This window comes from Vidua macroura, chromosome 3, assembly GCF_024509145.1.
Source record: "Vidua macroura isolate BioBank_ID:100142 chromosome 3, ASM2450914v1, whole genome shotgun sequence".
NCBI lineage: Eukaryota > Metazoa > Chordata > Aves > Passeriformes > Viduidae > Vidua > Vidua macroura.
The window spans coordinates 41840122-41853410 of record NC_071573.1 but is presented as its reverse complement, the minus strand read 5'-3'; the positions used below and the strand labels follow the sequence as shown (position 1 = coordinate 41853410).

The 13289-nt window shown below is 39.8% G+C and overlaps 1 protein-coding gene across 1 annotated transcript in view; it reads right to left on the bottom strand.

The window, feature by feature from the left end:
* The window catches only part of PCNX2 (pecanex 2), a 153628-nt gene that overhangs the window by 35053 nt on the left and 105286 nt on the right, over window positions 1-13289 (bottom strand). The window contains exons 24-25 of the mRNA XM_053972346.1: window positions 6619-6677; window positions 4042-4257 (exon numbers count right to left, since the gene is read on the bottom strand). Coding sequence (XP_053828321.1) covers window positions 4042-4257; window positions 6619-6677 — 275 coding nt within the window. The remainder of the gene's footprint in view (window positions 1-4041; window positions 4258-6618; window positions 6678-13289) is intronic.

The following is a 13289-nucleotide window of genomic DNA, read 5'->3' as shown; positions in this document are numbered from 1 at the left end:
CTTCTGGCTGCTTTTAGCATTCTGCTGTGGTCTAACACACCCAGCAGAGTTAAGTTCCTGAAGGGCTCAATTCCGCCACACCACTGTGAAGCTCCTTGGAAGCGTTCCCCCAGTTTCAGCTCATTTCTACCTTCTCTTTGCTGTCCATAGAGGAGGAGCTGGGCTTTCCTGTAAAGGCCTGGAGGTCTTGGGCCTCCCCCTGCTTTATACTCAGGATGAATGACACAAGGGAGGCACACCCCCTCTTTGTCCATAGAATGGGAGAGTGAAAAACTAATTCATCCAAGGTGTTTAATACAAAAAGGACTAAAGACAGATGAAAGGAATCCCAGATATGCTGACTCTTCTTTCAGTCTGCTCTTCTTTCAGTCTGTACCTTCTTAGGCTGCCTGCAGGCGTTTGGTTGAGTTTGTTTTTTCATTTAAAAGCTGAGACAAATGCTTCTATTACAAACAGTTAGAAAGGCATCTAGATCAGTCACTTACAATGCCAAACCTCAATTAGAATGGACTGCAAACTGCGGGGGCAGCAAATACCTCCTGCTACAGTACATTTAAATTCAGAAGGCTCTGTGACGCTTTCTTAGGGCACTACCAGCCAGCACAGCCATTCAGCTACCACAAGGAGAAACACGCATAGGAAAATCCAGAGCTCCACAATGCAAATATTGCTTTTGGTTTAGTCATAAACAGAAAACAGTCACAGAGAACACTGTTGTGATTCACTCATTTCCAAAGCAAACACAGATTTCCTATTTAAGGAACAGCCGATTTTTGGGGCCCTCAATTAAAATTACTTGTTTGAAATTGAAATGAAGCTGCCAAAGCTCAGAAATTACAGACTGCAAGTTCCTCCTCTAGCCCTTTTCTCCCCCTTGTGGGAAACCATTCTGTACAATGAAAGGAATTAGGGTCCCCTGTAAAAAAGAGTGCATGACCCGACAACTAAAAATAAGAATGCAGGATGCCCAAAGCAGAGTCTGGTGCTTAATAACTGTCACTTGACTTTGTAAACCACCAGCTTCTTCCAGGACAGTTCTCTCACTTCTGCAGAAAATAAAAAAAATCCTACTGTATTCAATATTCAGGCTGTATTCACTAGCCCTTTGCAAGGTTTGAAATGGGGAAGAACATGCCCAGTCCACACAGAGATGTCTCTTGGTGCTGCTTGATGGAAGCCTGCTCTGCCTTCTTGCCCCTGCAGGCAGCAATCTGTTCAAGGGAAGGAGCAAAGAATGCCTTCCAAGGCAGAATTTCAGTCTCAGCTTTCACACAACTTCCTTTGAATAACCTTGGTTCATCCCCTTAAGAAATTCTGCATTCAGGTCAGCCCCTGTGGCCTGTAGCCCCACCAGAGCAACCCAGCTCCTTGTTGGCAGAAGGACCAAACCACGTACAGGAAGGGCACAATTCTGCAGAATAGTTTATCTAAAGCACACCAGCCGTCATGGGTTACCTGGAGACACAAACAACCCTCTGGCAGCAGCACATCACTGCAGGAAGTCTCCACTGGGCACACAGCAGATTACTTGCTCACACTTTGGTGTCCATGAGGCTATTGTTATAGTTTGCATCAGATCCAGGCATCCTTATCTGGCTTGTGCTTGGTTCCCCTCTGGGAAGCCCCTCTTGGTTCCCCTCTTGGATCCTTTGCTTCTCCCACTCCATCCTTAAGCAGGCTTGTAATTTGTGTGATTTCTCTGGCACTCATTCCACACATTCCAGTCGGGTTTAGCTCTCACAGGGCACAGCACTTGCTACATGTTTGAGCTGGTTTTGTCTCAGGTAAGTTCCTTTATTCACCCTACATGGCTTCTCTGTTCCAGGCCAAACAACGGAATAGCAATACACACACTTCTAGTTTCTGTTCCCATAACAACTCCTCTACCACACACTCTGAAGACCAGAGAAAACTTCCTTACGTACCGTGTCTCTGAGGACACAAAATAACCACAAATTTTGTCTTATTCTTGAAATAGGATTATCCAGTGGGTTCAGAGAAGAGAGTCCATTTTTCTCCTATTTCCTACTACCTCCTCCTCTAGTATTGAGCAGTCTCTTCCACCAGTGAAACTCTGAGGGTGAGGATTACATAGATTTGTACTGAGGATGAGATAACCTAGGTGAAACCACCATTTCCCCAGTCCTCTCTAGCTCCAGTAACTGGCATTACTTTCCAGTTCAGTTTGCTGTTCCTCTCTTGGTCCAGGTCCGTCCAAGACTCTGGTAAGAAAGAGGTGTTGCTTTGCAGGATGCCAGCCTCCCCCTGAGGAGTGCAAGAAAGACTGGGAAAAAGGATATTCCTCTTGAGAACTCAGCTGGCTCTCAACAGCAGTCTGTGAAAGACATGAGAGGCTGTGGAGCTCAGTCCCAGCTGAATTTAAAGACTTGTTGCAGCTGGCAGACATACTGGATCTATTCACAAAGTAAAACACTAATAACTACAGTTAATTAACACTGAACAGCATTAGGCAATCTGCATGGAAAGGTCAATTTTCAGACACATTTAATTACTTAAACTGTGATTTTAGGGAATACAGAGATACCTCGACAGGTGGCACACTGCAATTTTTGAGCTCTGCTCTCAGATCCAAGTGCCAAATGGCACTTGCTGGCTGTGAATGATCCTGGCTCAATGTCAAAGAACATCTTCCCAAACCACTTTGCAACTATCCAGTTGTTCCCCATTCAACTTCCAGTTCATTCCTGTCTGCTAGGCCCCAGTCTTTTTATCCAGCTAGCATGATCCTTTCATATGCTTTCACCTGTTTCCAACATTTACTTTACTTCTGCTGCCTGGTGATGGTGATGATAGAGAGGGACCCAGCAGTAAGGGCAACTGCACAAGGAAAAAGAAAACCACCTCACAAAACTCCTGAAATTTAAGTGGGAAGATTTCTTTTTCTGTTTGTTTCAAATCCCACACGGAACTATTTTAACACAAAAGGATAATCAGCAAAGATAAATTCTGGAAGTTAGACTGCAAGTACCTAACCCTGACACAGCAGCACCACTGCTCACAATGGGGACACTGAAGGAGAAGATGAATACAATAATATTTGTATTACTGGAAGTTGATCTCTTGGAAGTTGAAGCAAGCCTAAGAACCACACATGCATGACCATGTATTCCTCAACAATCGTCATAAATAACAAGAAATTAAAAGTCTGATAAACAAATTATCTTTCTTCCTTTCCAGCTGTTTTTTCTTACAATTTGCACTTGTTCTGAATAGGCATCTCATGAGGTACTACGATACCAAGCTGTTTCAGGCATTTACTATTTTCTTTCCACATAACTTTGCTGAGTACACAAGACTGTTATCTTCATCCTCACTACACAGGAAGGAAAGTGAACATGAAGCATTCACCACAACTGATTCAACATTCTACATGGAGTCTGTCACAGAGTCAAGACTTGAGCCCACACATGTTATTTCCTAGTCTAATCCTCCCACACTTAAGTGCATTCAAAGAGCCAGTCTGTCACTTATTTTCTCACACTCAACCTTATTGAAAAGTCACCTTGATTATACTCTGCTGTTCTAGTGTGACAGAGACCATCTCAGCACTGGCTTCTTGCCCAGTTTGATACAGGATATTTTCCTGTGTCAAAAGGACATAGAATATGGAAGGAGTCTTATTTTGGTTTTCGTTTTTTTGTTTGTTTGTCTCCCAAAGACAAGGTTCTTTGGGTTGAAAAATTTTAAGAAAAATACCAATTTTCACAGTAATGGAGGAAAATAAATAATCTGAAAACCTAACAAAGCGTTACTTAAAAGATCTGTGAACCAAGCAAACCACTCAACAAGCTTTCTTTCTGAAAGTCTTATGATACTGGCTCCAAATTTCTTAACATCTAGATTTCAAAACAACATCCATATAATGATACAAAGAAGTACCAAGCTTTCAGACAGACAAGTATCTGTAGAAAGAGAAAGGTCCTCAAACTCTGTGTCCAACTACAGAGTTGTGATAGATTAAAAAGATAGACAGGATTTATTGTTGGTTTTGTTGCTATTTAAATCATCATGGATCCTTACCTCGAAATTCGAGCCCTCTGAGCTGAAAGGTGACAAGGCCATTTCCAATTTCTATCAAGTGCACAAAGGCATTTAAATAATCCGATGCCAGAATAAAACAGTCTCCTGTGTTGTAGTTTCCCCAGCGGCCCAGGATCAAATCTCCACAAAGAGATTCCTGCAGAGATCTTGTCAAATGCTCATAAAAAATGGAGTTGAGATTATTGTCGTCATTTCCTACAACCAGAGCAGCACACATTTGTAAAAAAAAAAAAATATACAAAGCCATTCTGCATTAAATTTTATGTTCTTTTTCATTCCTACTTAAATGTGCTTCCTCTAGCTAGATGATATCTTTCTGATACTTTATACAAGCTACATTTCCTAGGTAGTCCTTCAAAGAATCAGGTTAATATGAGGAATATTTTAAATAAAAGATCACATTAGTGATAACACATATTTCAGACTCAATCAAATAACTTCCATGATTTACAACAGTAAGAACTTTTTTGGTCCACTAAAAGTCTCTGCAATGCTAAGTTAATGTCTATATACTATTCTTAATGTAAAGAAACAAAAATCATTATTAGTTCGGTACATGTAGTTAAATTTGAATGTTTTTTTCTGAGATTTTCAAATACTTTGGTCACACAGATACCAATAATTTTGTTGGGATTTTATTCTTATAGTTCTCTAGTAATTTTTCAAGGCTTTGTCCATGAAGAATCTGTTGGTTCTTAAGATTAGGATATTGATTTTAAAAGAGTTTACTCAGTATACTGAGTAAGCATGAAACATGCATCACCAGCATGGCTACCAATTTAAAAATAGTAGCTGTTCAATTACACATGGCTTGGACCAAATGCCTAGGTGAACAACACCCCATCACAGTCTAGAAGTGTCATCTCTTAAAGGTCTATGGCCTTTAACTGGATTAAAAGGAGCACTTTATGATGGTGATTTGTGAAAGGGACTGAACCCATCACAAATGCTATCATGATGCCACATAATCCAAGTATTGTCCAATTGCACAATCCATGGTATTGTCCTATGCTTGACATGAGAACTGCTTTCCTCTTCTGTTGTGCATCAGAGTCCCACCTTCAATACTCTTAAAATGCTGGTGCACAAATACATGTACAAACCAACATCTTGCAGGTGTATTGTATGCGTGGGAGTGTATGTGGATACTGACGCACAGGCAGTCATGCATTTTTATGTTTGTGCATATTTAGGAGGAGATCTAACATGGAGAAGAAATAACCCAGAAGATGAGGCTTGCAGAGGCTATGGCTTCCCCTACAAATTGCTCCTTGACACCAGAGGAGTAAAGGGCTTGTAACTACACTGCTCTTTGTGCCCGTGGCCATTACGCACCCAGCCCTGGTACATTTGTCCATGCGTGCCCATGTCCACACAGGCACACTCACCTGTGCACCTTCTGGAGTGTATTTGGTCAAAATTTAACCAAGTAATAAGTCTTTTAAGCACATACACAAAAGGAATGCTTTTCTTGTGCTACAGGGTTTAAAACATAATTCACTTATTAGCATATATAATAATGCTAAAGGTCACTGCTATCAGATGACAAAATGGCCTTAGGAAAAATCTTAGCTCCTTGCCTTAAATGATAAATAATTAAAAACCACCATTCATGCTTCAAACTATTAATACCTCTCTTGCCTTCTTGGACACTCTGGATTACATCTATTTCTGCTTGAAGACATGTATTTGTTCATGTTACTGATGTAATGGATAAGGACAAAAAGGATGGGGGGGGTAAACCAGCAATAATTAAAATGTAAATGCCTAACTTCACAATACAACCCCTGACATCTTAGTGGCAAGATAAAATCGGCCATGGAACACTAAAGTGGAAGAACACATATATGAAACCTTGGTTTCTCGCACTGGGATGGGATTTTGCCATGAGACACTGGTATCAGTTCCCCCCAAAAAGGTCTCTGTCTCACCAGGCATTGAAGAGTGTCAGCTGATGTATCAGATGTTCTCTGTGTCCACTGATGTGCCAAAAACTGCTCTCATTTCCCAGTCTCACTGGCCTGGAAGTTGCTTTGCATGGCCAAGGATTGGTGCTCATTTAATGCACTGATACCCAGCAGAGCAGCCCACCATCTTTCCTACTTCTTCCTCTTGCAAGTTTTCCAACTTCCCTTCTCCCCCCTCTCAAAAAGATTTCTCTCCGGGGAAGAAGAGATACCTGTTAGCCCAAACTGCTCAGTGGTAGGGGCACCACTAACTTGCTTTTTTCCCCAAAACCTTTCCCTGCCCACAGCTGACCTCTGAGTCTAGTTAGGGTGCCTGCTGCACATTCCACACAAACACCAATGTTGTGATTAACCAAGCAATTGGCAGCCCAGCAGCTCTCTGTGTGATCAGCTACACATAACTGAGGAGTAAATTTACTTATCGGGTCACACAACTCAAACTGGTGCTCTGCTACATTTAAAATGCTCTGGTTTGTACACACAACACTTCAACTCTTTGCATCTCTTCAGCTTTCCCAGCAAAGCCTCACCAGCGTAAATACATCACATTTTGCAAATCAAGCAAGATACGCAAACTCCCAGGCCATACCTGCATCCTTTTCGATCTGAATTGCCAGTCTGGTGTTGGAATGGTCTGATCTTTTAGTGCTGGAAATAAAGACATGTTTACAGCCAGTTCTTTCTATTAAATAAACAATTCTCACAATAAACAATTTTTTTTTTGTTGTTTAACAGAAACAAAACCCTTCATTTTGTATTTATATAATTAGGCAGTTCACACTAGTCTATTCATCAGGCATATATAGTTATTTCAGGTCAGTACTGCTATTGATATTGTAGCTTATCGGCACACTATTTCTGCCCATTTTCCTTCTTGTGGGGCACAGTCAATTCAGAATTTGGCATCTGACACAACAGTATGTACTTCAATAATTGAACTGGCTCCAGAAACAGATCAGCCAGGTGCCACCAAAACAGTGAATAGAAAGAATATTTAATCAGTCTTTCTTTCCTTCTAAGCCTTAAGGGAAACAGCTGGACTCAAGGAGTTTTCTTTGGGTAAAAACATTTCTGTGCGTGTGTACCATCTACGGAAAAACTATACAAAAGTACTTTATTTAGTTTCATAGTTAGTTAGGCAGCAACAGGAGAGTCCCTGGTCATTTTTACTGCTTGAAAAAGAGTAAATTAGAGGGTCTTAGTTCATACAGGCACTAATCCTGTCACCCTTATGAATGGCACATTCCCTATTCAGTATTTTCACTGTAGCAGTGGAATATAAACAACACAGGAAAAATGATTACAAAAGAGAAAGCAACTAAAAAGGTAGATTGAATTGAGCTTTTATTACTAACTGTAACAAAAGATACTATTAAAGTCAGAAAATAAGGAATGAGTAAATCACTGTGGGCCAACATGTGTTAAACAGAAAAGAGTGATTGTTGTGGTGAGTAGGGATATTCAACACCAAGTCCAAAGCATCTCCCAAGCACCCAAGGGTCCTTGGGATAAAAGTGGAACTCTGGCTAATAAAAATGTTATAGTAAACAACAATTTCCCTGAAATACCGCTCTGGCATGGGTAGATAAGGATTTCAGGACATTTAATTGAAAATACTGCCTCAAAAGCTTTGACCTCAATCACTAGCCTTAACAGAAGACCTATCTATCAAATATGTAAATATGATCTCTCATTCCTTGGAAAATGAGATTAAAGCAAAAACAGGAAAAGGCCCAAACAACAGCATAAGGTCACGTGTGACAGTGGCAAGGGCCTCATCTGTTTGAAGGCCTGCAAGCACAGGGCAGAAGAGCCACAACACCACTTTTTCTGGCATGGGATCCAAGGGAGACACCGAGGTGTGTCCCTCATGTGTCCTTGGTGGAACTGCAGTGAGATTGGCATGGCTGGGTGGGACTGGCTGGGGTCTGGCTCATGGTGTGGGGAGCACAGGGCCCAGAGGAGATTTTGAACAGGCTGGTGATTGGCCAGCCCGAATTTAACTACTCACTGTGAAAACTGCAGACGTGCCCCAAGGAAGACAGCACCAAAGAGGGATCACTTATAAGGGAGGTTTTCAAACAGCTTAAATAACAATGAAAAAGGATGGTGTAAAGATAATGTTGTCTTTGAAACACAGCAGAGAGTCTGTAGCAGTTTCCAGGATTTTGTGTGTAAATTCATGCTGAATCCAGCTGGGAGAAGGATGCCACTGACGTGTTACAAAGTCTTTTCATCCACTCCCCACAGCCTCCCCAAAAAAGTTGTGGAAAACTGACCAACAGAAAAATTGCACATAGGTTTCCATGTGGTAGACAGAAGAGGAACAGATTTGCTTTATTTCTACTTTCTACCAAAAGCAACTGATTTTTTTCCTTAAAAAGGCACGTTCTCTACTTTGCAAAAAGTATGATTGAGAAAATAAGAGTCTTAATTAAAATTATTTGTAATTAATATTAGTATATTATCTACATAGATTAACATTTTATTGGAGGTATTATTTATCTTCCTGCTTCTGGTTGGCTCAGCTCATTGCAACTGCAATTATCATTTCCTATTCAACAGAAAGTGGCACTGGGGGGAAGTGACTTCTAAGCAATTCAGAATATAAAGAATCATTTTACTTTAAAAAGGTTGTCAGAATTCTTTCACCCTGATATATATCCACCTGCATATGCAAGAGTAAGCATAAACATTAGGTTGTGGAATTCAATCAATTTTCTATTCTCAGCAGAGAAGCACTGATGATTTCTAAATGCATATGCTTTAAGATTATGAGATTCTTTATTAACTTTCAGTGCCTCTGAAATCAGTGTGGTAGTGTAAGGTAAAAGTTAATACTATTCTTTACCCCAGTTTCTCACCATTTCTGTTGTGGAGGCATATAGAGACCCATAAAATCAACCAATACTTCAGAAAATTCTAATTTCCTAATAAACAGGAATCCTTTTGCCCAGCATGCAGCTCTGGGTCTATTTCTTCCCCCCCCCCCCCCCCCCCACCTCTTACTGTTTCTTTTGACAGAAAGATGCATTAAACAATCAGGGAAAATCACAAATGCTTTGGAACACTGCAATTCAGATGATGCAGCCTGGTTAGGAAAATAGGAAGGAAGTAGAATGACTCCCACAAACGAAAAAACCCAACCAAAACAAAACAAAACCAGGCTCCATTAAGGCTTTGTTTAAGCAGCTAAAACATGAGCTCTGGGACATGAGACAAGAATTTACCATTTCAAACACAACTAGAACTCAAATCTTTATACAGCTCTTATGAGGTATAATTCTATTTCATTTTTTTAAGTCCAAGGGTAATATAGACAGTTTATAAAGCAAACTTCAGTGCTGAAATTCAGCTTAGTTGAATAAATGCCACCCGGTAATCAATTCTGGGTTTTAAAATTCTTCTACAATTATTAGTAACCAAAGCTGTGTTTGTATCTTCTTGAAAGCAATGGGAATTTTCATTGGATTAAACTATAATCCACTACATCTAACAAACCAGCAACACCTTTACTTCTCAACCAGGACCTCCCACTATGAACTTTTGGGATTAGTAGGTGATTTGGGCTTTCCTCCAGTGGCCTCTTACTTTATATTTGGTTGTTACCACTCATCCAATGTGATAATTAGCTCAGTAATTGAATTTCTTCCTGAACTGCATTATTCTATGCAAACCAAGGAGAGTTCCTCCAGCAATTACCCTAGAGAAAAAGCAATTGTGTTGGACTGTCTTCAGCTGAGTCTTCAGCAATTTCAAAGTCAACATCCTGCTTAGTTCCTGAAATATCTATCTCATGCTCTTTTAATTCCCCATTTACAAGGACACTGAGATAACCCACTAGTTTGTGTAGCACTGTTCAGGTTATTAAAACTATTGCTTCCTTTTTCAATAAAAATAGGTCACTTCCTATATTCTCTGTCCCAAACATACTGCCCAGAAAGATTTTCTTCTCCCACTTAGTTTCCCAATTTCCTTAGAAAGATAGAAAAAAGGCTGAGGGGGATCAAGGCAGTCTGGGGAATATACAGATTATACTGAGAATCAGGTAAATGGAGGCAAATAAATAAATCATTGTGATTTGATGATGCTAAATAAATCATTATTTCCAGAAGATCAAAATGAAATTCCAGCTGTTCTATCTGCCCTGCTGCTGCTGAGTTTTCCCAGCAGCACAAATTCAAGATTTGAACACAAATTCAAGATTTCCATGATTCCTGCTGTGTAGAAGAGGATCTCTACTTTGAAAGAGAACAAATCAAAAACAGGCAGTTTCCCTCTGGGAGATGCAGAGATACCTTTCTTGGATTGATCCAAAGTTTTTCTTTGTTTGTGTCCAATGAATTTTAATCCACTCTTCGATGACATCTAACAGGCAAATTTAAAAGAGAGAAACTTAACTGTATTGCAGCCCTATGATTATTCACGGGATTCTGGAAAAAATCGTCAGTATTTTCATGTGAATGCCTACTGCTGCTGGCTCTACAAACAAAGGCTTAGCATGAAAAAAAAAACAGTAGCAGTTGTCTACAATGTGAGGCAGGAGGAGAACGACATGGCAGAATAAGCAGGCACCCATCAGTATTTGAAGGACACCAGAGGTAAAAACAATGGTATTAATCGGAAAGGGAAGGATACTAAAGTAGTTTTAAATCAGTTTCAGCTAAAAGACAGAATTATTTCAGTGTGGTTTTAACAGCAACAGCTGACAGCCCCTTCATATATGTCCCTGTCCAGGTTTTCTGGGCAGCCTTCTTGATCACACACTCTGATTTTTTTTTATGCTTTCTTCTTTCTCTCCTTCCCCGACTGGGCCATTGTTTCATCTAACAACAATAAAGAGTGGCTTTGATTGCACACTAGGAAACCAGGGCGGGGCTAAAGTATAAACAGTCCCAGTTGTTAGAGACAGCACTGTTGAAGCATCCTTCTAAAACACAGAAAGGTCTTATTATCAATAACACTTCCTGTTCTTAGAGCTTCATTACTTTCTTAAAAAGGTTTTTATAACTGATTTTGAGGCTTCTTGGGTTTGTTTGGGTTGTTTTTTTTTTTTTTTTTAATGTTTTTGAGGGTTTGGTTTGGGGTTTTTTTTGATGCTGTTGTTTGTTTAAGTGGGTGTTAAAACCAGAGTCATCTGCTGAGATGACTCAGTAGGTTTATTTGGCATATTCCAACACCTGTCAGGAAATTTCTGTATTTTTGATCTCGTACAGCAAGGGGGATGAAAATACGAGGTGTGAACTCAAGATCAAAGGTGAGTGCCCAAACATAGGTTAACAGCCCACCTTAGTGCTCTGACATTCAATGGTTTAGCTGGAGAATTCACCTCTTATTTGTAAGCCAGGTGATTTAAGCATCCATGTACTTTAAAATACTCACTAATGCTTTACTAAAATGTCATCAATATTCCTGCTTTTGTCTTACTTAATTTCTTTCCCATTGTCTAAGTGTGCTTTTTCTTTTAAAAGACATTTAATTACTGTCTTCAGATTATTTTTTATTACATAATAGAAGAAACTTTGTAAGTGGAAAAATGATGCAACTGCACAGAGGATTATTGTATGCACTCTTCAGGATGCAAAAAATGTCAGGATCCTAATGTTCCTCTAAGGATGGGGCTTAGCACAGGACTCTGCTTCACAGCTGGACCTGGCTGCCTGCAGTTGAAAGAAGTGCTTTTAATTTAAAAGCAAATGTGCTAATGACATTACACAAAAACAGGTATCTGAGTGTTATTCTTCTGTTGTTCCCATCATGAACCAACACAAACGTTATAGGAAAGGTACTACACTGAGCCCAGCCCTAGGCAAAGAGCTCCACAGGACTGATTCACTTGGGCTCTGCACTGACGGGCCTAAGAGTGAAGCAGCAAAACCCCGAGAAACTGCAAGGAGCTGGAGAGTAGAAAGTAGGTGATGAGAAATATCCTGGTGAAGTTTTCACCAGAGAGAGTGAGAACAGATGGGGGTGAAAAAAAAAAAAAAACAACAAAAAACTAGACCAAAACAAATGTTGGGAGCTGCTTCAGCAAATGAGGCCAAGATGTTTTTCTCCTTTACTCCAGACAAAGAGAGAAACATTGTTTAAACATCATAAAAAGAGGAAAGGATAACAAGGTATTTCAGAATTCATTCTTGATATTCTTTACTGCAGATAACAAAGTATTTTCATGCTTTTTCAGTGTGCAATATTAAAATAACATATACTTAAGATATTTTACTTCTCACTTTCAGACTCAATGTGACTGCTTAATGATAAAATTAGAAGGTAGAGATGGCATGAAAGTATGAGGAAATACAAGACTAAGACAAAGACTGGTCTTCCAAAGAAAGCCTGTATCAGAATTACTAGTTTAGTTCACTACAGGGTTTTCCTTATCCATATTTCTCACCAAAAGATGAAAGGAGGCAAAACAGAAGCTAACCAAGCCGTTTCAGTGCTGCAAACATGCAAGTGCAGCACCAGTGACACTACACTGAAGAACAACAAAAATCTTACTGCTACTTGCAGATGTACAAAATCCAATCTAAAAGAGGGATAGCTTTCAATACTTCTGTTTTCTTTTTTTTTTTTTACTGTCAAAACTGTTGAGAATGTTAATAATTTACAGCATTCATCTTGGTATCCTCTACAGTACTCTTCAGACTGAAAACATCTCTGATATTCTGAGAGCAAACACTGCTAATGAAAGGACTTTAAAACAAAAAAAAAAAAAAATCCCACTAGCTTTCATCCAGTATTTACCTAGTCCCAACTAGCACAAAGTTTCAGAGGCAATTCTCAGTGGCAATGGTGACACAATTCTGCATTTTGCACTATCTCAGAAAGAAGAGATGGTTTGCATTTTGCTCTTACAAGCCCCAAGGCAACCTGGGTCCAGCACATACCTTTGTATATCAGGAGACAACTAAGACCCAAGCATGCTGCAGCACGAACTGTTCCCTGCCACTGCCTGTGCACAATGTATCACCTCGGTTAGAATGGTTACACTTGCTGAACATCTATCTCCTCCTGGATCTCAGCTTTACCAGTTTTCACATTTTGACAAAAGTGGCTTGAATAAGCATTTCCTTGAATGTAAGGTTTAGGTTTAGTACTCCGAACCTCAGCTTGCCCCTAAATGTTTGATGCAGTTAAATCCAACACAGGACGTGATCTACATTATCCAAGTGAATGGATGAACACTTGTTGAGAACACTCATTCTTATGGAAATTCAGACAACCCATTTCAAGGGGTTTCAAAATATTCGACATGAC